The sequence below is a fragment of the Hemitrygon akajei genome, chromosome 25, assembly GCF_048418815.1.
Source record: "Hemitrygon akajei chromosome 25, sHemAka1.3, whole genome shotgun sequence".
Classification (NCBI taxonomy): domain Eukaryota; kingdom Metazoa; phylum Chordata; class Chondrichthyes; order Myliobatiformes; family Dasyatidae; genus Hemitrygon; species Hemitrygon akajei.
In genome coordinates, this window is record NC_133148.1 from 34,018,845 (window position 1) to 34,045,441 (window position 26,597).

At 45.7% G+C, this 26,597-nt stretch overlaps 1 protein-coding gene across 1 annotated transcript in view; it reads left to right on the top strand.

Annotated features, from left to right (window-relative positions):
* Nucleotides 1–11,241: 11,241 nt before the first annotated feature.
* LOC140716504 (uncharacterized) overlaps nt 11,242–26,597 on the top strand; it is a 34,512-nt gene continuing 19,156 nt past the window's right edge. The window contains exons 1-2 of the mRNA XM_073029298.1: nt 11,242–11,294; nt 15,180–16,570. Coding sequence (XP_072885399.1) covers nt 15,610–16,570 — 961 coding nt within the window. The 5' untranslated portion in view covers nt 11,242–11,294; nt 15,180–15,609. The remainder of the gene's footprint in view (nt 11,295–15,179; nt 16,571–26,597) is intronic.

Consider the following 26,597-nt stretch of genomic DNA (forward strand, 5'->3'; position numbering starts at 1 on the left):
CAGAGTTGCTAAAATGTTCATTTGGGTCATGGCTGATATGCATTTGAATGCCATCTGCTATCATTGGTACAGATCACTGAATCCTTGCCGAACAAAACCATTTCTTTCTCATTTACTCTCTCTCATTTGACAGAGTCCGGGCCACCCTCCTCTCATTCACACTTGATTCTCCTCCAGCCCACTTGGCCTTTGGTGTCATTTGGCCTCCACACCCGTCCTTCGGGCCAGTGGCAGGATTTGGTCTAGTGGGACCTGAGGGCAGCTCTCCTCCAGGTCCAGGCCTCCATTGCTGTATGGGGGGGTGATTGGCACACCTCCTTGCAGTGCCAGGCAGCGGTCAACCATCAGAATTTGATTCCTGCTGCTGCCTGTGGGGAGATTGTATGTTCTCCCCGTGGCTGCCTGGGTTTACTATGGCGGTTCCTGTTCCCTCCCACATGGTTTGGTGAGTTTCGGAGGCGCTGTGTTGGCACCAGAGGTGTATGGACGTCTGCGGGCTGCTTCCCAGCGCAGTCCTCACTGATTTAATTTGGTGTGGTTGACAGATTTCATTGTGTCTGAAGCATTGTGAGCAGTTCTGGGCCCGCTATCTAAGAAAGGATATGTTGCCATTGGAGAGGGTCCAGAGGACATTCATCAGCATGATCCTGAGAATGAAAGGGTTAACGAATAAGGAGCATTTAATGGCCCGTAATTGCTAGAGATTAGAAGAATGAGGGTGCTGAAACCTATCAAATATAATTTATAAACGAGAAAATCTTTTTTTTAAAAATTTTTTTTATTAGTTTTTCAAAACATTTTACAAAATTAAAAGCCCCAAATCCCAGTGGGGAGCATTAATACAGTGCAAGATTAAGCATACAAAAACAATATGCTACAAACGAAGAGAATTTAACAAAAAAGCACCTAAATTAAAGACAAGTGAGCTTAGTGTCATAAACGAGAAAATCTGCAGATGCTGGAAATTCAAGCAACACATACAAAGTGCTGGAGGAACTCAGCAGGAGAGGCAGCATCTATGGAAAATGGTAAACAGTCGCTGTCTTGGGCCAAGACCCTGCATCAGGAGTGAGTGAGTGTGTGTGTGTGTGTGTGTGTGTGTGTGTGTGTGTGTGTGTGTGTGTGTGTGTGTGTGTGTGTGTGTGTGTGTGTGTGTGTGTGTGTGTGTGTGTGTGTGTGTGTGTGTGTGTGTGTGTGTGTGTGTGTGTGTGTGTGTGTGTTGCTTGAATGTAATTTATACATTCTTTGATTATAAGTGTACTTGACTCTTGAATGTTGACAGGCCTAGACAGAGTGGACGTGCAGAAGATGTTCGAGTGGTGGCGGAGTTCAGCACTGGAGGGCACAGTCTCAGAACAGAAGGACATCACATTCGAACAGCAATAAGGATGAATTTCTTTAGCCAGGGTGGTAAATCTGTCGGATTCATTGACACGGATGGTTGTGGAAGCCAAGTCATTGGGTATATTTAAAGCAGAGGTTGATGGCTTCTTGATTAGTAAGGGTGTCGAAGGTTATGGGGAGAAGGCAGAAGAACGAGGTTGAGAGGGGTAATAAATAAGCCACGATGGAATCATGGAGAAGAGTTGATGGTCCAAATAGCCTAATTTTGCTCCTAATCTTATTGTTTTATAGAGAGGATGCAGAGATTTAACAGGATGCTGCCTGGATTAGAGAGTGTGTCTTATGAACATAGCTTGAGTGAGCTGGGGCTTTTCCCTTTGGAGCAAAGGAGGATAAGATATGACTTGATAGTGGTGCATGTTGATAAGAGGCTTTGATAGCTGGACAGCCAGCAGCAAGTGGCTGATACTGGGGAGGGGGAGGAGCATAATTTTAAGGTGATTGGAGGAAAGTAAAGTGGGCATGTCAGAGGCATTTTTTTAATCTTGGAGAGTGGTGGGTGCATGGAATAAACGCACTGCCAGGTAAAAACACATATATTAGGGATATTTAAGAAAATCATAGGTATGTACATGGAAGACAGAAAACTGGAGGGCTATGAAAGAAGGAAGGAACAGACACAAAATGCTGGTGGAACACAGCAGGCCAGGCAGCATCTATTGGAAGAAGTACAGTTGATGTACTGTGCTTCTTCCTATAGATGCTGCCTGGCCTGCTGTGTTCCACCAGCATTTTGTGTCTGTTGCTTGAATTTCCAGCTTCTGCAGATTTTCTTGTGAAAGAAGGAAGGGTTAGGTTGATCTTACAGTAGGTTAAAAAGTAGGTACAACATCATGGGCCTGCAATGAAAATTATTTTAAAATTAATTCCATGTTCTTTCCCAATTCAGCAATGGGCATTTGTGTATCTATTCACAAACAAAACTCAAGTCACTTTTATTGTCATTTCAACCATAACTGCTGGTACAGTACATAGTAAAAATGAGACAATGGTTTTTCAGGACCATGGTGTTACATGACACAGTACAAAAACTAGACCGAACTACGTAAAAAAACACACAGAAAAAAACTACACTAGACTACAGAACTACCCAGGACTGCATAAAGAGACACTGTGCGTGCAATAAACCACAAAAAATCACTTTCTATAAGAGTTGTATAAAGCATGCAATGTTATCAGGTTTAATATAACTGGCATATGTCATGAAATTTGTGAACTTTGTGGCAGCAGTACAATGGAATACATAATAATATAGGAAAAACTGAATTACACTAATTATATATGTATATCAAATAGTTAAAATAAATAAAAAAATAGATAGTGAAAATCAGAAATAAAAAATAGTGAGGTAGTGTTCATGGGTTCAATGTCCATTTAGGAATTGGATGGCAGAGGGGAAGAAGCTGTTCCTGAATTGCTGAGTGTGTGCCTTCAGGATCATGTACCTCCTTCCTGATGGTAACAATGAGAAGAGGGAATGTCCTAGGTAATGGGGGTCCTTAACAATGGACGCTGCCTTCCTGAGGCATCTCTCCTTGAAGTTGTCTTGGATATTATGGAGACTACAGCCCATGATAGAACTGACTAATTTTATGAGTTTCTGCAGCTTACTACAATCGTGTACAGTAGCACCCCCCCCCCCCCCCCCCCATTACTAGACGGTGATGCAGCCAGTTGTAATGCTCTCCACGGTACATCTGTAGAAGTTTTCCAGTGTTTTAGGTAACAAACCAAATCTCAAACTTCTAATGAAACATAGCCACTGTCTTGCCTTCTTTATAGCTGCGTTGATATGTTGGGACCAGGATAGGTCCGAAGAGATACTGACACCAGGAACTTGAAATTGCTCACTCTTTCCACTTCTGAACCCTCTGTGAGGACTAGTGTTTGTACCCTTGTCTTTCGCTCTCTCAAGTTCACAACTGGCTCTTTTGGTTTTACCAAAACAGGTGGTCAATGAAATAACAGTCAGAAAACAAACTAAAACTTATTGATGAGCTGATCTCCCAAATGCCAAAAAACTTTCATGCCCCTCCCTTTTCTCTATCCCTTTCTCTCTTGTCGTACTCTCCAGCTCTGGCACTAACACTAATCCTAAGAGAGGATTCCCCTCTCCCTCTTCCCCCCACAAAGAAATTCCCTCTTTTTATACTCTTCAAAACCCCTTACACTAGGACTTCCCCCTGCCTTCCTCAGACAAGTTCTCTGACCCTGTTAAGTGAAGTTATACTTTATTGTCACCAATCAATTGATATTAGAGCGTACAATCATCAGGGTGATATTTGTTTCTGCGCTTCGCACTCCCTGAAGTACAAATCGAAGTAAGTATAATAAGAATTTAAATTATAAATCATAATTAGAAAATAGAAAAGGGGAAGTAAGATAGTGCAAGTCAGGTCCGGATATTTGGAAGGTACGGCCCAGATCTGGGTCAGGAGCCATTCAGCAGTCTTATCACATTTGGAAAGAAGCTGTTCCCAAATCTGGCCGTACGTATCTTCAAGCTCCTGAACCTTCTCCCGGAGGGAAGTGGGACAAAAAGTGTGTTGGCTGGGTGGGTCTTGTCCTTGATTATCCTGGCAGCACTGCTCCAACAGCGTGCAGTGTAAAGTGAGTCCAAGGATGGAACAACACACACAAAATGCTGGTGGAACACAGCAGGCCAGGCAGCATCTACAAGGAGAAGCAATGTCGACGTTTCGGGCCGAGATGTCGACAGTGCTTCTCCTTATAGGTGCTGCCTGGCCTGCTGTGTTCCACCAGCATTTTGTGTGTGCGTGTGTGTTACCAGCATCTGCAGATTTCCTCATGTTTGCTCCCCAAGGATGGAAGATTGGTTTGTGTGATGTGCTGGGCTATGTTCACGATCTTCTGCAGCTTCTTCCGGTAGGTAAGTTTGGGTAGGTACATGGATGGTAGGGGTATGGAGGGCTACGGTGTGGGTGTAGGTCATGGGAATAGGCAACTTAAACGGTTCACCATGGTTTAGATGGGCTGAAAGGCCTGTTTCTGTACTGTGCTGAATGACAAGCATTGCTTTAAAATTCCACTCGAAGTTAGCAACATTTTGTCTTATAGATTACCATTTCACTTTAGCAAATACTAAGAAGGAATCGAGAGGGCTGAAGAGCCAGGCCAGCACTGTGTAGTGCAGGTGGAGAGGGGAACCAGGGCTTGCCCAGAGATTCCCATGCTTCAGAATTCACCTTCTGTTACATGCGATTCAAGTGTATAGCCTGAACCATGCCCACTTAGAGGATGACCAGTCGTTCCTCCAACTTGTGTTGAAAATCACTCTAGCAGTGTGATGTCAGAGCTGCTGATAGAGAGTAAAGTTACCTCATCTGAAATGCTAACCTTCGCCCATTCATGTCTTTTGTAACCATATTCACAAAGGGCTTGTGTATGGGAATCTCAAGCACAACAGGTCAGTTTCGTGTCGATCAGTACAGCGTCATCGGTTTTTGAATGTGGAGGAGGAGAAGCCCCAGCACATAGCACATCAGTCGACTCAAGGAGAACCCAAATCCCTGTTCAGTGTACGGTGAGAACCAACCAGGAGACAAACCTTGTAAATTGCCCTCGAGGCATTGGAGGGGTGAGCAGATAGTTCCTCATGATACAATCTGCTTCGTGTCGGAAATGAAGTTCTGTGCTTTAATTTATCAGTGGAATCGGGGCCCTGACAATGCAGCAACATATCTTCATCAGAGATCAGACTCTAAACTGTGCAAGGATTCACTTTGTCATCTGTCCCGATGAATTGCCGGTGAGCTCATAGCGGAGAGGAATCATTCTCTTGCTCCGAGCGTGGGAAGGGGTGCCACCTACAGGCACATCAGAGAGTTCACAATGGAGAGAGGCTGTTCACCTGCTCTGTGTGTGGGAAGGAATTCATTTGGTCATAGAACCTGCTGGAGCACCAGAAAGTTCACAGTGCTCTGTGTGGGGGATGGGATATATCGTACTCAGTCACCCAGCCTGAAGGTACATCAGTGAGTGCATGCCACTTGTTCTGCCTGCAGGAAAGGATTCATTCACTTCTCCAGCCTGAGGATATATATTAAAGAATTCACATTGGGGAGATGAGGTGTGTAGGAAGGAATTCACTCAGTCCTCCCGCATGACGAGACACCAGCAAATTCAGATCGTGGAGAAGACATTGGATTGTTCCATGTGTGGCGAGGGATTCAATTGCCAATCTCACCCCATTCCAGAGTGAGTTCACACTGGGTGAGGCCATTCACTTGTTCTATGTGTGAGGGGACTTATTCATTCTATCAATCTGCAGAAACACCAGCGCGGCCTTTCACCTGCTCTCAATGTCAGAAGTGATTCACCCAGGCAATCCACCTTCCAAAGCCTCAGCAAGTTCTCACTAAGCAGAGGCTGCACGGTTGTCCTGTGCAAGCTGAGATTTAACCCGTCATGTCATCTGTTGTAGTGTGTTCATACTGGCGAAATTTAAGTCACAGAGACTTCAGCAACTCAAACAAAAGAAAAGATTTATTACAGACATTAACCAGCAAAACTAATGAGAACTCTGGCACACGACAGAATCTTGAACTGAAATCACTCACGATACACAGAAGAACGTGTCTGAGTTTCACCAGACAAGGATCCACAATGAACGAGCACAGAGGGATTGGCATTTCACCCTGAAATACTCCCTGGAGCACGTAGGAATTCAGGACCAACCGGACAACATAGGTGTCCAGGCGAAGCAATGATCCCCAAAGACAACAACTACAATACAGGACATTGAAAACCCCGTGCTAATTAAAGATTCAAGATTCAAAAACTTTATTGTCATTCTAACCGTACATCAGCTCTACAGGGCAGAATGAGACAGCGTTTCCCAGGAGCAGTGCAATCATAACATAACAAATGCAACACTAATTAATAAACATAACAATAGACCAGGCAGTATCTATAAGGTCCTGACGAAGGGTCTCAGCCCGAAACGTCGACAGTGTTTCTCCTTATAGATGCTGCCTGGCCTGCTGTGTTCCATCAGCATTTTGTGTGTGTTGTTTGAAAAAGAAAGAAGATTTTTTTAAAAACCTGATCCCTGGTTGTGACAGCATCATGTTTGCTGAATCCAGTTGCAAATTCATGAGGGACTGCTGATGTCAGATTCTGAAATTATTGCAGCTGCTCTTCCCATCCAGGAATGAACCTTGATCTTGGATCATTGAAGGGGTTTGTTCTACTGATGTCAGCCTTAAATTAAACTGGTGTTTAATATCATGGAATTTGTGACAATCAAATCAGTTCTATTCCAAATCTTGTGTCTCAGATGCTTACTGCCTCTGTGCTCATTCAGTGTACAATAGAGCCATTCAGTCCCTGTTCCACATCTGTCTTTTTAAATCCACCCCTGCTGTTCACCTCTTGCTCTCCCTGTCATTACGGGTTCCAACTGGTCACAACTCTGAGTGTGAAGTAGTTGAATGTCCTCTACAACTTCTTGCCGGCTGATGAAGAGGAGAAAATTACTGTGGTGTGGGATCTCTGTTAATTTCTGATCCTCAGGTCTTTTTTCCAGCAGTCAGGAATGGCGAGCAGTCTTAATTCCATGATTTCAGTTTAATTTTAGAGTACAACAAACATACAAACACTAACCAAACTAAATAAAGAGCTGAGAAATGATGCAAAGAGGGGAAATAATACGAAGATAAAAGAATAAAAATGATGTTTCTGAAAAATCTAGCACTTTCATAGATAAGATAAAAGAAATTCCTGAGATAGAGATAACTTAGTTAACAGGGCACATTATCAAAACAATCACATCATGTGGGCAATGTGCTAATACTTAGTTAATGAAAAATGAGAAAGCTAATAAACTGTTACTTTAGCCTTCTGCCAGTGGGAGTAAAAAATACATAATTTTGTTAATAAGTACAAATCTTATAAAAAGATTTTTTAAAAAGACACTGGTTTCCAACAGTTTCCTCTTTTGATTCTATCAGGGACCATGGCAGAATCATATCTGAATATTTGGAGTAATCACTTTTAACAAACAGAAAAAGATATTATATTACGATAATAATGTCTAATAGTTATATTCGTGCTTGAACTCTTACAGTACTTGTCTTAATTTCGAGTCACCTTAGCTTGTCACCTTTGCAGTTGCTGGCGTGTAACCACTTTTTACTGGGGCAAGTCTCGCCTCGGCTGCCAGACCTCATTACTGTCACCATCACTTAAGCCGCTAGTCAGTATTCCTTTGCAGTTCCTTGGAGTTCCCAAGGTGTCGCTGTTTTTTGTGGACTCGTCAGACCTGGCTGCCTTTCAACATGATTGACATCACTATTAACCCCGCCCACTGGGTTGGCCGCACCCATCATCGAAGGTCTCCCCGATGCCGGGCAGATTCACCTTGTTTCACTGAACAGAGCTTTTGAATACGGATATAATTTACATGCAGTCTTTTAACCCGTCAGAGAATGACTGGAGATTATGAAAAGCCAAATTGTTGGATCTCCATTTATTTTCTGATCCTTAGGTTTTTTTTCTGGGAGTAAAAAAAATGGCGAGCAGTCTTAATTCCAAGACTTCAGTTTATTTTAGAGTACAGACAAAGATACAATTACTAAGCAGACTAAAGCTGAAAGACGATGCTAACCAGGGATTTAATTCTAAGACAAAAGAATAAGGATGGCACTTCTGAAAAATCTGTCACTATTTATATATATGATAAGATATACTAAGCCTACCAGATAACACTATTCTTTGCATTTCTGGTTAGATGCTAACTGCATTTCATTTGGCTTTGTATCTGGACCCGGCACAATGACAATAAAGTTGAATCTAATTTAATCTAATATATTCCTTGGACAGCGATAAATTAGTCAATGGAGTACGTAGCTAAAATAATTTTACCACATAGTTAATGTGCTAATATTTAGCCAATGAGAAAAGAGAATAACTCACAAACAAGAGAAAATCTGCAGATGCTGGAAATTCGAGCAACACACAGAAAATGCTGGAGGAACTCAGCAGGCCAGGCAGCATCTGTGGAAAAAAGTACAGTTGACGTTTCAGGCCAAGACCCTTCGTCAGGTGAATAACTCAGTCTAGCTGCCACACTGCTTTCTGCCAGCGAGTGTGAAAAATATATGTTTGTTAAAAAGAACAAATCTTATAAAAAATACTATTAAAACAGTGGTGTTTATCTCAAATATTCCTTATTCCTCAGGTCTCTGGGCCAAGGAAGAATTTCATAGGTGTTAAATCCTTACCTGCTCTTCTCAACGTTGTGAATCATTTTCACTGATTTCACAAAGCTGCGTTGTTGAATTACACTGTGGTCCTCCAAAGTCTGAGAGTAGATTGGACAACTGGGGTCAGATGACAAGGAGGGGCCAACACATTGCAGCGCTTTGGGGCTCCAGAAAGTGATTAAGTGGAAACGTCTATAGGGAAAAGGTTGAGGGGATCAGACCACGAGGACATGGCAAAAAATGAAAGATAAACAACATTTGAAAGCTGACTCATTGAAAAAATTATTTTATTATTTGCAAAATGCTGGAGGAACTCAACAGGTCAAGCAGCATGTTGAAGGATCTCAGTTGGCTGTTTATTCCTGACCTGCTGAATTCCTTCAGCTCTATAGCAAAGAAAGTTCATCTCCCACCCCCCATCCTCACCACATTCTACAGGGGTTGTATTGAGAGCATCCTGAGCAGCTGCATCACTGCCTGGTTCGGAAATTGCACCATCTCGGATCGCAAGACCCTGCAGCGGATAGTGAGGTCAGCTGAGAAGATCATCAGGGTCTCTCTTCCCACCATTATGGACATTTACACTACACGGTGCATCTGCAAAGCAAACAGCATTATGAAGGCCCCCTCTCACCCCTTTTCTCCCTCCTGCTGTCTGGGAAAAGGCACTGAAGCATTCAGGCTCTCACGACCAGACTATGTAACAGTTTCTTCCCCCAAGCTATCAGACTCCTCAATACCTGCAGAGTCTGGTCTGACACCAACTTACTGCCCTATTGGGCCTATTGTCTCGTTTATTATTTATTGTAATGCCTGCACTGTTTTGTGCACTTTATGCATTCCTGGGTAGGTCTGTAGTCCAGTGTAGTTTTTTTCTCTGTGTTGTTTTTTTACGTAGTTCAGTCTAGTTTTTGTACTGTGTCATGTTACACCATGGTCCTGAAAAAACGTTGTCTCATTCTTACTATGTACTGCACCAGCAGTCATGGTCGAAATGACAATAAAAGTGACTTGACTTGACTTGATCTTGTGAGTGTTGCTCTCAAGAAGGATTTTAAAGGGAGGATGAGGCATCTGTGGCTGACAAGGGATGTCAAACACAACATAAGGACAAAAGAGAGAACGTACAAAATATTGGAAAGTTAGGGGATTTGGAAGCTTTTAAAAGACAACTAAAAAAGCAATTAGGAGAGAAAAGATGAAATATGAGGGCAAGCTAGCCAATAATATATGAGGATACCAACAGCTTTTATTTCCTGATATATAAAGAATAAAAGAGAGGTGAGGGTGTATTGTATATCTGAGCACTGGAAAAGAATGCTGGAGAGATAGTAATGGGGGTGGATCTCAATCAGTATTTGGCTCCAGTCTTCAGTATGGGAGACACCGGCAATACGCCATAAATTCAAGAGTGTCAGGTGGCACTTGGGAAGGTGAAAGGTCTGAAGGTAGATTTATTTGACAAGAATCAATTGTTTTGTGGCCACTTGTAGATGATGCGGAAATAGGAGGAGGGATATAGGTAGGGTGGAGGTAACAGAGTGATGGCAGAAGAAATTAGACAGATTTGGAGAATGGGCGAAGGAGTGGCAGGTGGAATATTGTGTAGAGAAGTGTACGGTCGGTGGAAGCAATAAACACATAGACTATTTTCTAAATGGTGAGAAAATTAGATATAATTTCACTGGCACGCCTCGTGAAATTTGTTGTATCTACTGAAGCAGTACCACGCATTACATAATAATAAATAAAACAGTGCATTACAGTAAATATATACATTGAATAGTTAAATTAATTAATTAGTGTAGCAATAAAAAAGTGGTGAGGTAGTGTTCGTGGGTTTAGTGTCCATTCAGAAATTGGATGGCAGAGAAGATGAAGCTGTTCCTGAATCATTGAGTGTGTGCTTTCAGGCTTCTGTACCTCCTTCCTGATGGTAGCAATGAGAACTAGGCATGACCTGGGCGGTGGGCAGCTTCTAGCTTGCAACACACACAAAATGCTGGAGGAACTCAGCAGGCCAGGCAGCATCTATGGAAAAGAGTGAACAGTCGACATTTTGGGCCGAGACCCTTCACCAGGTCCTGATAAAGTCTGAGATCAGGGGACACAGTCTCAGAATAGAGGGGGCGACCTTTCAGGGCGGAGATGAGGAAGAATTTATTTCGCCAGAGAGCGGTCAATCTGTAGAATTCGTCGCCACAGCAGCTGTGGAGGCCAAGCTTTTGTGTATATTTAAGGCAGAGGTTGATTGGTCAGGGTGTGAAGGGATTGGCAGGGGGAAGGCAGGAGACTGGGGCTGACAGGAAAATTGGATCAGCCATGACGAAATGGCAGAGCAGACTCGATGGGCCAAATTCTAATCTTACATGGTATGGTCTTAATCTGCAAGTGCGTTGGGTTTTGGCTTTTGACACACAAATACCTGTTGATATAGAGTTTATTGTCTGTGGGAGCTTGCTCTGTTAAATTAGTCAACATGGACTGGATTTGAGGAGCCTGCAGACAGTTTCAAAGGTACCTTTCCAACTTCGAAATCCACAGCGCTTCAGAATTCGCCCTGGCAACTTGCCGACCGCATGCGCAAGCGCCAAAGCTGCCGTTTGTGCCAGAAATTCGCGCATGCGCTCAGCTGACGGACGGCACCGGAGGGATCGGCTGCAGGTAGGAAAGGGTCTCCGGGCAGGGGTTTCATCAGCACCCCGACCGGGCAACAAGTGCTGCGAACGCCGGTCACGCCATGGTCCTTTCCCTCTCCCTCTACCCGACGATCTGCACTCGGGCCCCGGGGAGGCTGAAGAGCAAAGTTGCTGGCGCCATTTCTGTGGCGCATGTATGTCGGTGGCTCCGGGCGAATAGACGTGTTTCTCGCTCGTGGGGGTTTCTGGGTATCGCGGCACCCATTCTTGACGCTGCCAGCGTTGTCCCTTGCAGCCCCCAAAGCATATTTGGACGCGCATGGGGAGTAGATTCCTCAGAGACTGAGAACTTCAGTTATCTAAATTCATGGAGGTGGAACTCGCAACAAAAATGTAGTTCCGATTTAATCTTGGATTAAAAACCTCTAGGGCCCTTGCGGCCAAGCGGATTAGTGATTTATATGCCAATTGAAACACAAAGCGAACACTGAGATCAGGTCGGTGTCCAGAACCAGCTGATGCCCAAAGAGCATGGCCTAAAAGACGGCATCGAGCCCATCCAATAATCAATAAAACATCATTTAGCGCTGCTTAATAAAACAAAATCTTTCCATCAGCTTCAGTTCTGTAGAAATTCACCTTTGTTGAATCTCCTCTGATTCTGACCTTTCTACTTGCGAACATTCTCTCTGGGTACATAATGATATCAGACAGCTTTGCCTGAATGACCTGTAGTTTTCACATCACAAACGTGCCACGTATTATACAATGAGGTAGTCTAATTACCTCCCTTCATGTTTCATTAGGAGTTTGAGGAGATTTGGTCTGTCACAAAAACACTCACCATTTTCTATAGATGTACCGTGGAGACCATTCTAACTGCATCACCGTCTGGTATGGGGGTGGGGGGAAGAGGTGGGGGCTACTGCACAGGTTTGAAATAAGCTGCAAAGAGTTGTAAACTTAGTCAGCTCCATCATGGGTACTAGCCTCCATGGTATCCAGGACATCTTCAAGGAGCGATGCCTCAGAAAGGTGGTGTCTCCCACCACCCAGGACACGCCTTGTTATCATTGCCACCATTAGGGAGGAGGTACAGAAGCCTGAAGGCACACACTCAGTTATTTAGGAACAAATACTTCCCCTCTGCCATCTGACTTCTGAGTGGACATTGAACCCATGAACACTACCTCACTTTTTAAAACTTTTTATTTTTAAACCAGTTGTTTAATTTAACTATCTGATATATGTACACTAACTGTAATTCTGCTTTTTTCTTTCTATTATCATGTATTTCATTGTACTGCTGTCGCAAAGACAACAGATTTCACGACATACGCTGGTGATATTAAACCTGATTCTGATTCATTGGTATTAGAGTCAGTGAGTTCAATATCATCAATAACCTCAGGGGGAGGGGAATTGGTGTCAGAGTAATTAGGAAGTCTCCAGGAATAGCCATGTAATATAATGTGCCTTTTGTAGTACGAGGGGTGATTGATAAGTTTGTGGCCTGAGGTAGAAGGAGTCAGTTTTAGAAAACCTAGACAACACATACAAAATGCTGGTGGAACACAGCAGGCCAGGCAGCATCTGTAGGGAGAAGCACTGTCGACGTTTCGGGCCGAGACCCTTTGTCAGGACTAACTGAAAGGAAAGATAGTAAGAGATTTGAAAGTAGTGGGGGGAGGGGGAAATGCGAAATGATAGGAGAAGACTGGAGGGGGTGGGATGAAGCTAAGAGCTGGAAAGGTGATTGGCGAAAGTGATGCCGAGCTGGAGAAGGGAAAGGATCATGGGATGGGAGGCCTCGGGAGAAAGAAAGGGGGGGGAAGCACCAGAGGGAGATGGAGAACAGGCAAACAAGTAAATATGTCAGGGATGGGGTAAGAAGGGGATGAGGGGCATTAACGGAAGTTAGAGAAGTCAACGTTCATGCCATCAGGTTGGAGGCTACCCAGCTGGTATATAAGGTGTTGTTCCTCCAACCTGAGTTTGGCTTCATCTTGACAGTAGAGGAGGCCATGGATAGACATATGGGAATGGGACGTGGAATTAAAATGTGTGGCCACTGGGAGATCCTGCTTTTTCTGGCAGACTGAGCGTAGATGTTCAGCGAAACGGCCTCCCAGTCTGCGTCAGGTCTCACCAATATATAAAAGGCCACACCGGGAGCACCGGACGCAGTATACCACACCAGCCGACTCACAGGTGAAGTGTCGCCTCACCTGGAAGAACTGTTTGGGGCCCTGAATGGTGGTGAGGGAGGAAGTGTAAGGGCAGGTGTAGCACTTGTTCCGCTTACAAGGATAAGTGCCAAGAGGGAGATCGGTGGGAAGGGATGGGGGGGGGGACGAGTGGATAAGGGAGTTGCGTAAGTAGCGATCCCTGCGCAAAGCAGAAAGAGGTGGGGAGGGAAAGATGTGCTTGGTAGTGGGATCCCATTGGAGGTGGCGGAAGTTACGGAGAATTTAGAAAACCTAGCACATTTATTTTTCAACATCGTCCCCTCCTACATTTACACACTTAGTCCAGCGGTTGTGGAGCATACGAATCCTGGACCTCCAGAAAGTGTCCACAGCAGGGGTGATTGATAAGTTCGTGGTATAGGGTAGAAGGAAATAAGTTATACAGCTGTTGTTACACGCACATGCAGGATAACTCTTTGAGTGATTATGCAGAAAGTTTGAAGTTAATAACTCATCTCCTTCTACCTTAGGCCACGAACTTATCAATCACCCCTGATGAGTTAATAACTTAATCACCCCTCGTACTGTGGGACATGCCCAAAATGTGAAGTTGTACTAATGGAGAGAGACGAACTGAGGCAGGCCACTTTTGGTTCTTTAACTTTACAGTACAGCCGACCCGAGTTCATTTCCCGCTGCTGCCTGTAAGGAGTTTGTACATTCTCCCGGTGACCGCGTGGGTTTCCTCCGGGTGCTCCGGTTTCCTCCCACAGTCCAAAGCCATATTGATTGGTAGGTTAATTGGTCATAGCAAACCCTTCCGTGATTAGGCCAGGGTTAAATTGGGGATTGCTGGGCAATGCAGCTCGAAGGACCAGAAGGATCTCAATATATACATACAAACAAACATAAATAAAAATACCTGGTCAAATGATTTAATTACACACTAATTTTGGGTGGCACTGTAGCGTGGTGGTTAGCACGATGCTTTACAGTACTGGCAACACGGGTTCAATTCCCGTCGCTGCCTGTAAGTAGTTTGTACATTCTCCGTGACTGTGTGGGTTTCCTCCAGGTGCTCCAGTTTCCTTCCAAAGATGTAGCAGTTGGCAGGTTAATTGGTCATTATAAATTTTCCTGTGATTGAGCTAGGATCAAATTGGGGATTGATGAGTGGCATGCTGAATTCCAACAAACACACAAAAACAAATAAGTAATTGTTGAGCGTCATCTAGTTCTGGACTCTTCTGCCCAGTGAGAACCTCTGGGTGTACAATGGTAACAAACACCTCTGTTGTGAGTAACACATTACCTGTAGCATTCACACCACAAGATTTCCACACATTCACAATCTCCAGTGAGAACGTCTGATTACCTACCCTTGACATCGCCACTGAGTTCACCTCACAGTGATAGTGATCAGGAGAAGCTGCGTAGATACGGTGAATACTCCTAGCAGGGTGGTGGGACGCACCCAGAAAGTGGTGCAGAGAGGAACTGAGCGAAGTTGCAGTTAGAAACGACCTGCTCTGCTACAGACAAATATTGTCTTTAGAATTTGACACTGTGTCCAGCTAGAAGATCGGGTGTTGTTCTGCCAAATTGTGTTGAACCTCGCTGTAACAGTGTGATATTAGAAGCTGCCATAGAGACCAAAATTTTATCAGTGGACGTACTGTCCCTCACCCATTGACGTCTTTTGTAAACTTTTGTTTTTGCAGGGTACAAAAGGAAGAGGATATGTGCACAGGAATCTTAAACACATCAGAACGTGAGATATGCTGTTTTAGTTGTTTCGTCTTCACCTGAATAACTTTGTTCTTTGAGTGTGGAGGAGGAGACAGCACACCGATCGTAGCAGGGAGAGCCCGACCACGTGTTCGGTGCAGGGGTGAGAACCCACCTCGGGACAGGCCGTGTAAATTGTGAACCGGTGTTTCCTTTCCAATAGCAATATGTCAGTTGTTGATCCTTGGAAAAGAAAGGCACATCTCATCCTGGCTTGAAATTGCATCTGATTTGTGACTGAAATGAAGTTTTCCGTTTTAACTTCTCATTATAACCCATTGGATCGGGAGACCTGAGAACACACTTCAGCACATCTTCACTATCTTCGCTTACACGCTTGTTTAGGTGTGGGTGGAATTCGCTATGTCCTCGGAATTCCAGAGACAGCAGGAAGTTCAAAGTAGGGAGAAATCGTTCACCACCTCTGAGTGTGGGAAGGAGTTCACTGGGTCAGGTCAGTTGCTGGAATGCCAGCGACTGCCGACGGGTGAGAAGCTGTATATCTGCTCTGAGTGCGGGAAGGGATTCACGAGGTCGGGTAAGCTGCTGAGTCACCGTCGAGTTCACACTATGGAGAGGCCGTTCTCCTGCTCAACGTGTGGGAAGAAGTTCACTCAGTTGTCCCACCTGCAGACGCACCAGCGCGTCCACACAGGGGAGCGGCCGTTCACCTGCTCTGAGTGCGGGAAGGGGTTCAGTCAGTCATCTGATCTGAAAACACACCAGCGACTTCACACTGGGGAGCGGCCCTTCACCTGCTCTGAGTGTGGGAAGGGATTCACCCAGTCGGCCAACCTGAAAACGCACCAGCGCATCCACACTGGGGAGAGGCCTTTCGCCTGCTTTGAGTGCGGGAAGGAGTTCTCTCAGTCAGCCAATCTGCTGATACACCAGCGAATTCACACCGGGGAGAACCCGTTCACCTGCTCCGAGTGCGGGAAGGGATTCATTCGCTCGTCCCACTTGGTGACGCACCAGCGAGTTCACACCGGGGAGAGGCCGTTCATCTGCTCCGTGTGTGGGAAGGGGTTCATTCACTCATCCCACCTGATAAGACACCAGCGCGTTCACTCTGGGGAGAAGCCCTTCACCTGCTCAGTTTGTGGGAGGGGCTATACGCAGTCGTACAGCCTGAAGATACACCAGCGAGTTCACAGCGGGGAGAGACCGTTTATCTGCTCTGTCTGCGGGAAGGGGTTCATTCAGTCATCTGAACTGCTGAAGCACCAGCGAATACACACAGGGGAGAGGCCGTTCACCTGCTCAGACTGTGGGAAGCGGTTTTCTCAGTTATCCCATCTTGTGAAGCACCACCAAGTTCACAGTGAGCGGCCGCACACCCAGCCTCTGTGAGCAGAGGGGCTTACCTGGCCAATCCCCCCCCCCACCCCGCTGATAAAGCAGTGGGTGCGCTCCAGGCAGCTATTCAGCTGCACAGACTGTGGGAAGACATCCACTCCGTGACGGGAGCTGCTGAAACAGCAGCAAGCGCGCGGGGGAGTGGCCGTATGCCTGTTCTGAGGGCGGGAAGGGTTTCATTCTGTTAATCCGCCTTGTGAGGCCCCAGCGACTTCACAATAAGCAGAGCCCACACTTCTGCCCTGGGTGAGCAAAGAGACTGCGATGACCATCCCAGCTGCTGAGCCTCGGGCAACTTTACATGTGCGAGCAAGTTCGAATAAGCTGTATGTTAACTTTTATACCATCCTGGTGACTGAAACCAGTTTGCAAGTTCACAAGGGACTGTTAGTGTCGGATTCTGTGTTATTGCGGCTGCTGATCACACCCAGGACTGAACCCCGGTCACTGAGCATTGGAGGGGTTTGTTCTTCCTATGTTAACCTCGAGTTTCACTGGTGCTTAATATTGTGGATCTGTGGCAAATAAAATCAGTGCTATCTCGAGTCCTGAGTCTCAGGTGCTTCCTGTCTCTGCCAGTGGAGAGGCCACTCAGCCCAGCTAGCCCCTGCCCGTCTATCTGTTCCGTATCACTCCTAAATCCATTGCTGCTTCTCACCTCTCGCTCTCTCTCCGGTGACAGGTTCCAGCTGGAAAAGAGCTTTGTGTTTGAAATGAAATTTCAACTCCGCGACATCCACTGGAAGCGGGATCCGGAGAGCACGCGGGGCTTTGTTCACTTGAGGTCAGTTTCTTGAGCTTCAGGTCTGGTTTGACGAGTGGCCAGAGCGGTGATGGCACGGGGAGGCCATTTCACCTGCTGTCAGCGTGGGAAGGGATTCACAATGGGGAGCTGGCCTTCACCTGCTCCCCGTGTGTAAGGGGATACGCTTAGTCATCAAGCCTGACGACGCATCGGCGAGTTCACACCACGGTGAGATGGTTCACCCGTTCTGACTGTGGTCTGCGACTCCCTCCGTCATCCAAGCTGAAGATAGATCAGAAAATTCACACGGGTGAGAGGCTGTTCGCCTGCTCTGTGTGTGTGGGAAAGGATTCACTAGGCCATCCCACCCGTCAGTTCACATCGGGGAGAGCCCGTCCACTTGTTCTCTGTGTGGGTAGAGATTCACTTACTCAACCCACATCAGTTGTACAGGGCCCTGGTGAGACCGCACCTGGAGTATTGTGTTCAGTTTTGGTCTCTAAATTTGAGGAAGGACGTTCTTGCTATTGAGGGAGTGCAGCTTAGGTTCTTGAGGTTGATTCCCGGGATGGCGGGACTGTCATATATTGAAAGATTGGAGAGACTGGGCTTGTATACACTGGAATTTAGAAGGATGAGAGGGGATCTGATTGAAACATATAAGATTATTTAGGGATTGGACACGCTAGAGGCAGGAAACATGTTCCCGATGTTGGGGGAGTCCAGAACTAGAGGCCACAGTTTAAGAATAAGGGGTAGACCAATTAGAATGGAGTTGAGGAAAAACTTTTTCACCCAGAGAGTTGTGGATCTGTGGAATGCTCTGCCTCAGAAGGCAGTGGAGGCCAATTCTCTGGATGCTTTCAAGAAAGAGTTAGATAGAGCTCTTAAAGATAGCGGAGTCAAGGGATATGGGGAGAAGGCAGGAACGGGGTACTGATTGTGGATGATCAGCCATGATCACAGTGAATGGCGGTGCTGGCTTGATGGGCCAAATGGCCTACTCCACCTATTGTCTGTTGTCTATAATGAGACACCGGTGGGTTCACACAGTGGAGTGGCCTTTCACCTACTCTTAGACAGTGGGAAGGCATTTGCCTGCTAACGCGATAGTGAGTTCACACTGGGGAGGGACCATTCACCTGTTCCAAGTGTGGGAAGAGATACACTCAGTTCCAGTCCTGGAATCCTGAAGATGATTCCAGGATTGAATGGCGTGTCATATGAAGAGTGTTTGATGGCTCTGGGCCTGTATCCACTAGAATTCAGAAGAATGAGGGGTGATCTCATTGAAACCTATCGAATGGTGAAAGGCCTCAATAGAGTGGATGTGGAGAGGAAGTTACCTATGGAGGGGGGGAGACCAAGACCAGAAGAAACAGACTCAGTATAGAGGAGCGTCCTTTTAGAGTGGAGATGAGGAGGAATTTGTTTAGCTAGACAGTGGTGAATCTGTGGAATTCGTTGCCACTGGCAGCTGTGGGGCCCAAGTCTTTATGTATATTTATATTTATGTATATTTGATAGATTCTTGGCTGGTCAGAGCATGAAGGGATATGAGGGCAAAGGAGGGGAGGGAAAACGGATCAGCCATGATGAAATGGTAGAGCAGACTCGATGGGCCAAATGGCCTAATTCTGCTCCTATGCCTTAAGGTCTTATCTCCCCACCCCCCACTCACCAGTCAGTTCACACTGAGAAGAGGCCATCCACCTGCTCTGAATGCGGGAGGGGCCCAGTCACTCATCCCCAGCTGCTGAGACACCACCGGGGGGGACATCACACTGGGGGCAAAATTTAAATAAGCTGCAGTGTGAATATTTCACCGTCACAGTTGCTGAATCCAGAGGCAAATTCAAGAGTGAGTGTTGGTGTTGAACTCTGCAATTATTGCTGCTGCTTGTCACACCCAGTTCTGCACCTTGGTCACTGGGAGTGGGAGGAGTTTCTCCTGCTGATTTTCATCTTAAGTGGGACTGGAGTTCAATATTCTGCACCTGGGACTAATAAATCAGTTCTATTTTAAACTCTGTCGCAGGTGAATCTAACACCACACCCAGTTTACAGCAGGGAGTCAACTCAGCCCAACTGAACCCTGCCCATGTATCTGTTCCATAACGGTCCTTTTAAATCAGTTGCTGCTTTTCACCCTGGGCGGGGAGCTCCCAGTGGAGCATAGGATATGATGACCGTCCTTCTCAGTTGTCCAAAGTCGATGGCATGGTTGAATTTTATCAATGTTTCGATAATCCACTGCACAGGGGATTGGTCTATCGAGCTTCACCAGAGCCCTGTTGACTGGCCTTACCCATTTCCACCTTTCACGACGGGGATGTAGGTCCAAATAATCACCACTATGGTGACGCGTTCCAACTAATCACCACTTTGTGGGTGAACAGAAAAACTCACAAAATCCATGCATTTATTTATCATCTATCTATCTTTTTATAGATCTATTTTCAAACCCCATTTCCAGAAAAGTTGGGATATTTTCCAAAATGCAATAAAAACAAAAATCTGTGATATGTTAATTCACGTGAACCTTTATTTAACTGACAAAAGTACAAAGAAAAGATTTTCAATAGTTTTACTGACCAACTTAATTGTATTTTGTAAATATACACAAATTTAGAATTTGATGGCTGCAACACACTCAACAAAAGTTGGGACAGAGGCATGTTTACCATAGTGTTACATCACCTTTCCTTTTAATAACACTTTTTAATCGTTTTGGAACTGAGGATACTAATTGTAGTAGATTTGCAATTGGAAATTTTGTCCATTCTTGCTTGATATGACTTCAGCTGCTCAACAGTCCGTGGTCTTCGTTGTCTGATTCTCCTCTTCATGATGCGCCATACATTTTCAATAGGAGATGGATCTGGACTGGCAGCAGGCCAGTCAAGCACACGCACTGTGTGTCTATAAAGCCACGCTGTTGTAGCCCGTGCAGAATGTGGTCTGGCATTGTCCTGCTGAAATAAGCATGGACATCCCGGGAAGAGACGTCGCCTTAATGGCAACATATGTCTCTCTACAATCCTAATATACGCCTCAGAGTCAATGGTACCTTCACATACATGCAACTCACCCATGCCGTGGGCACTGATGCACCCCCATACCATCACAGATGCTGGCTTTTGCACCTTTCACTGATAACAATCAGGATGGTCGTTTTCATCTTTGGCAGGGTGAACTCGACGCCCGTTTTTTCCGAAAACTAGCTGAAATGTGGACTCATCTGACCGTAGCACATGGTTCTACAGTCTTTCGGTCCACCTGAGATGAGCTCGGGCCTAGAGAACTCGCCGGAGTTTCTGCATAGAGTTGATGTATGGCTTCATCCTTGTGTAATACAGTTTCAAGTTGCATTTCTGGATGCAGCGACGGACTGTGTTAAGTGGCAATGGTTTTCCGAAGTACTCCCGAGCCCAGGCGGCTATAATTGTCAGAGTAGCATGATGGTTTCTTAGGCAGTGCCGCCTGAGGGCTCGAAGATCACGCGCATTCAACAGTGGTTTCTGACCTTGCCCTTTACCCACTGAGATGTCTCTGAATTCTCTGAATCTTTTCACAATATTATGTACTGTAGGTGTTGAAAGACCTAAATTCTCTGCCATCTTGCGTTGAGAAATGTTCCTTTTGAACTGACTAACAATTCTCTCATGAATTTTGGCACAAGGGGGTAAGCCACTACCCATCCTTCCTTGCAAAGACTGAGCCTTTGATGGACGCTACTTTTATACCCAGTCATGATACCTCACCTGCTACCATTTAGCCTACTTAATGTGGAGTCTTCCAAACCGGTGTTACTTGAATATTCTGTGCACTTTTCAATCTTATTTTAACTCTGTCCCAACTTTTGTTGAGCGTGTTGCAGCCATCAAATTCTAAATTTGTGTATATTTACAAAATACAATTAAGTTGGTCAGTAAAACTATCGAAAATCTTTTCTTTGTACTTTTGTCAGTTAAATAAGGGTTCACGTGAATTAACATATCACAGATTTTTGTTTTATTGCATTTTGGAAAATATCCCAACTTTTCTGGAAATGGGTTTTGTATTTAGTGATACAGCCCTCCCAGCCCTTTGAACCACACCAGCCGACAGACCCGATTATCCCTAACCTGATTATGGGACAATTTACAACAGCCAATTAACCTGCCCAGTAGGCCTCTGGACTGTGGGAAGAAAGTGGATCACTCGGAGCAAACCCATGCATTCCACTGGGAGGACGCAGATGGCATTGAACTGTGAACTCCGGAACGCCCGGAGCTGTAGTAGCGTTGCACGAACCGCCACGTCGCCACCGTATATCTGACGTGTCTTTCATCCCTCCGACCTCTGGGCCAAGGAATGTCTAATCATCTACCGTTGACATTCACTGGCCCTGCCATTGCTGGGCTCACCAATGTCAATCACCTCGGGGTCACAGTGATCAGAAAGTCTCCAGTTGCAGCCAGGTAAACATCACGTGCTCCTGGTAGGGCTGTGGGACACACCCGGAACTGTCAAAAGTAGATCAATGGACAGTGGGAAAACAGCCAAATCACAGACAGGTGATGGGCAGGGTTGACCAATTATATTACAGGCGGGTAGACAGGGAATTCGATGCTGAGTCCAGGTTTCTGGACCCAAACCAGATGGACGGTGAGGATTTGTTATCTTAGGTGGAGGCTCACCATAGCAGTGTGATGTCAGAGTTCGTCTTAGGGACTAAAACTGTCTCATCTGAAATGTTGAATCACAAACATGAGAAAATCTGCAGATGCTGGAAATCCAAGCAACCACACACAAAATGCAGGAGGAACTCATCAGGGCAGGCAGCGTCTATGGAAAATAGTAGGCAGTCGACGTTTTGCGCCGGGACCTTTCAGCAGGACTGTGTGAGTTCATGAGCGGGAAAGGAAGAGACTGGAGCGAAAGAGTGCGTGTTGGTGAGAGATGGGATTCGGTGATGGTGGGAAGGGAAAGTGAGGGGACGGGGAGAGGCAGTGAGGAGCAGGTGGGAGACTGAGGGGGCAGTGAGGGGTCAGAGAGAGACTTTGGGAGAAGGACTGTGAGAGGGATTGTGGGGGAGAGATGGACTCATAAACGAGATTCTGCGGATGCTGGCAATCCTAATCCTGATGAAAGGGCTCGGCCAGAATTGTCGACTTTGTTCCTCTCTACGGACGCTGCCTGACCTGCTGAGTCCCTGCGGCAATTTTTTTGTGTGTGGCTGAGGTGGAGAGCGATTGTGACAGAGACTTTGAAAGATGGAGTGAAAGAGAGAGATTCATCGGGTGAAGGACGGTGAGAGGAGAGAGAGACAGTGAAAGGGGTGGAGAAGAGTGAGGGTGGCAGTGGAGGGGAGAGAGAGAGGTGAATGGGTGAGGCAGAGAGAAGGGTAGTGAGGGGAAGAGGGACAGTGAGAGAAAGTGACTGAGTGAGTGATAGTGGAGAAGAACAGGGGTGAGCGGTGGTAATGAGTAAGAGAAAAGGGAATTGGGGTCATAGGAAAGGTGATATGAGGAACCCACAGCAGGAATTGAGAGGGAGAGAGCTGCAGAGGAGACTGTGTACATAAGGAGAGAGGCTGGGATTGAGAGGAGATTATTCCCAGATCAGACCAGTGCCAGGGAGGGTGAGAAAGCACCAGAGAGAGGGGCGATGGACATTGACAGTACGGAGTGGGAGTGGATCGGACATGGGGAAGACAGATATTGTTCCGAGCGCACCGTGTTTTATTCCCTGGACATATTGCAGCGAAGCGCGAGTAAAATTAGCACCTTCCAGTGAGGTGGGGGGACCAAGTTTTCATGGAATCTGAACAGGAGCAGTTTGGGAGAGGGGGACTGTGAGGGAGAGACAATGAGAGGTGAGTGAAAGAGAGTGATACGGGAGAGAGAGGATTTTGTGCCCTCTCTCCCCCTCACTCACTCTCTCCTCTCTCTCACTCCTCTCTTCCCCTCTCTTTTATTCCCAATTTACTCCACACTTTGGACTTCGATTATGTAACAAAATTTATTTTAAGATTTGTCACATTCTTTTTTTTTGATTCAGCTCAGGGTATTCACATTTGTGTTGGGAAACAAAAGAGACACCTCACTGCACAAAGAAAGAGCTTTTTTTTTAATACCCTTTAAGATTCCTTCAGAGCACAGCACAATTATAACCAGTACTTTTCCGTCCCCTGGTGATACCAGCTGAACCCCTTATCAGTTACGACCTTCAGCCCAAACGTGGAAAGTAGGAAAACAGAGACAACTGGTCTGTAAAGAGGAAGATATTGTTCATTGTATAATCTCGGGGATGTGCACTTGCACAAATCTCCGTCAAAGCATTCCAACCTGACACCATTCTGTCTTCAAACTTCCATTTTGTTTCGGCACGTACCAAGCAGGAATCACGGTTAACTCTTTCTTTACATGTGTGTAACTACCGGTACATTAATTCCTGCAAATTGTTAAATCTTGTTTCTCCCTCCTCTCTCTCACCACTTTGAGTAACTTTACATTCTTATCGGTCTTGCGTGCTTTTGATGCGTCTCTTACAACACTACAGAGGTACGGCCACGGAGGCCAAGTCAGTGGATTGTTGATAGGCCCTTGAATTGTAAGGGTGTCGAAGGTTACAGGGAGAAGGCAGGAGAATAGGGTTGAGAGGGGAGATGAATCAGTCATCATTGAATGGTGGAGCAGGATCAATGGGCTGAATCTCCAGATTTTGCTCCTATGTTTTATTGTCTTATGGTTATCATATCAAGTGTTTCTTCTTTGCAACGTGGACAAAATTGATGTGCATTGGTGAAAATAAAATCAGAATTGGAAGTAAATTTATTGTAAGCATACTACATGCAACTTTCTTGAAAGCATCCACAGAACAAACAAACATAACAGGTTTCATGAAAAACTTCACACAACTATCTGATCGTGCCAATACAAAAAAACCTAAATAATAATAATCAATAATGAGTAATAAGTATTGAGAATATCAGTTGCAGAGTCCTCGAAAGCGAGTCCATAGGTTGTGGAATCGGTTCTGTGTTCGGGGTGAGTTCTCGTTCAGGAGCCTGGTGATTGAAAGCTCCTTTATCTCTTTGATGGCAGCAGTGAGAAGAGAGCAGGGCCTAGATGGTTGGGTTACTTGATGTTGAATGCTCTTTCCTACCACGGCATTCCTTGTAGATGTGCTCAAAACTGGGGAGGGATTTTCCTGTGTGTGGCTGGACTGTATCCACTTTTTTTTTTGTAGGCTTTACCAAGCATTTTCATTTCTTTCCATTCCTGGCCTTGATGCCACCAATCAGGATACTCTCCATTGTGCATCTATAGTCGTTTATCAAAGTTTTTGACAACATTCTGAATCTTCACAAACTTGTAAGAAAGTAGAGGTGCTGCAGTGCCTTCTTTGTGATGGCACCTGCGTGCTAGACCCAGGACAGATCCTCTGAAATGATAACTTAGAACACAGAAATCTACAGCACATTACAGGCCCTTCAGCCCACAATGTTGTGCCGACCATGTAACCTACTCTAGAAACTGCCTGGAATTTCCCTAGCGCATAGCCCTTTATTTTTCTAAGCTCCATGTACCTATCTAAGAGTCTCTTAAAAGACCCTATTGTATCCATCTCCACCATCGCCGCTGGCATTACATTCCATGCACCCACCACTCTCTGTGGAAAAACTTAACCTTGACATCCCCTCACCCTAAAACTATGCCCCTTGTGTTAGCCATTTCAGCCCTGGGAAATACCCTCTGGCTATCCACACGATCAATGCCTCTCATTTTATACACCTCTATTAGGTCACCGCTCATCCTCCATTGCTCCAAGGAGAAAAGGCCAAGTTCACGCAACCTGTTCTCAAAAGGTACACCCTCCAATCCAGGAAACATCCTTGTAAGTCTCCTCTGCACTCTCTCTATAGTATCCACAATGCCGACAAATGTGAAGTTACTGGCCCTTCTACACCTCTGATCATATAATGAGGACTGGTTCAGGTACCTCCGGTTTTCTTCACCTGGAGTCCGTAGTCAGCTCTCGAGTTTTGCTGACGTTCTTGTGGCACCGCTCAGACAGATTTTCAACCTTCTTTTTGTTTGCTGATTCGTCAACACCTTTTATTTGGCCAAAAGTAATGGTGTTGTCAGCAAACTTAAGTATGGCATTGGAACTGTGTGTAGCCTCACAGTTGTAAGCATAAAGTGTGTAGAACAGGGGCCAAGCACACAGGTGCTCCTGGTGCTTCTGGAGAATCTGAAGACTGCAAAGCAGAGAAAGAGACTTGCATGTTCAGAGTAGGGGAGCCATAGGCAGGCATGCACACACACACACACACAGCAACACACAGGAAGTGCTGAAGGAACTGAGCAGGTCAGGCATCATCAATGGGAATGAATAAAGAGCTGACATTTTGGGCAGAGACACTTGTTCAGGACAAAGAAAGAAGGGGAAAGATGCCAGAATTATTATTGGTGGTGGCGGTGGTGCCGTCATGACAAGATTTTTGCACCGATCTTTTTGGTGATTACTCATCGTATGGCGTGTCTTGGGCATCTGAAACCTAGCGAAGCCCATCCCTCTCCAGGTTTTTTGGAGCCAGCTGGATTCGAACCCGGGAGCCTTCGCTCTGAAGTCTGGCACCGATGCCACTACGCCACCAGCCAGGGGAGGGTAGGTGGGTTAAAGAGGCTATTTGGAAAGTGGCAGGTGAAGCCAGGTGGCTGGGAAAGGTCAAGAGCTGGAGAAATGTGGCACACTGATCAGAATCACACCCTCACCGCCAAAGGGTGCAATGAAATTCCTTTAAGTGACCCTATGATCTCAGTCTCAGAGGCTCATGACAGAACTTTGCTCGGGCAGGGTGGTGAACATAAACCTGATTCTGATTTTCATGCTGTTTATATCCTGGGCATGCTTGCTTGTTTGCATGTGGCAAAAAAACTTGAACTTGCACCTGTTTCAAGCCACAGTTGTAGTAACTTGTACAGTGTTAATCACCCTGTTCTGGGACAAAGATACTCAAACTGGAAAGCGTGCAGAAAGGATGATTTTCGAGGATGTTCCCAGAACCAGAGGACCTGAATTATACAGAGGTTGGTGAAGAAATAAAATCACGAACAAGAGAGAATCTGCAGATCACACAAAATGCTGGTGGAACACAGCAGGCCAGACAGCATCTATAGGAAGAAGTACAGTCGATGTTTTGGGTCGAGACCCTTCGTCAGGACAAACTGAAAGAAAAGATAGTAAGAGATTTGAA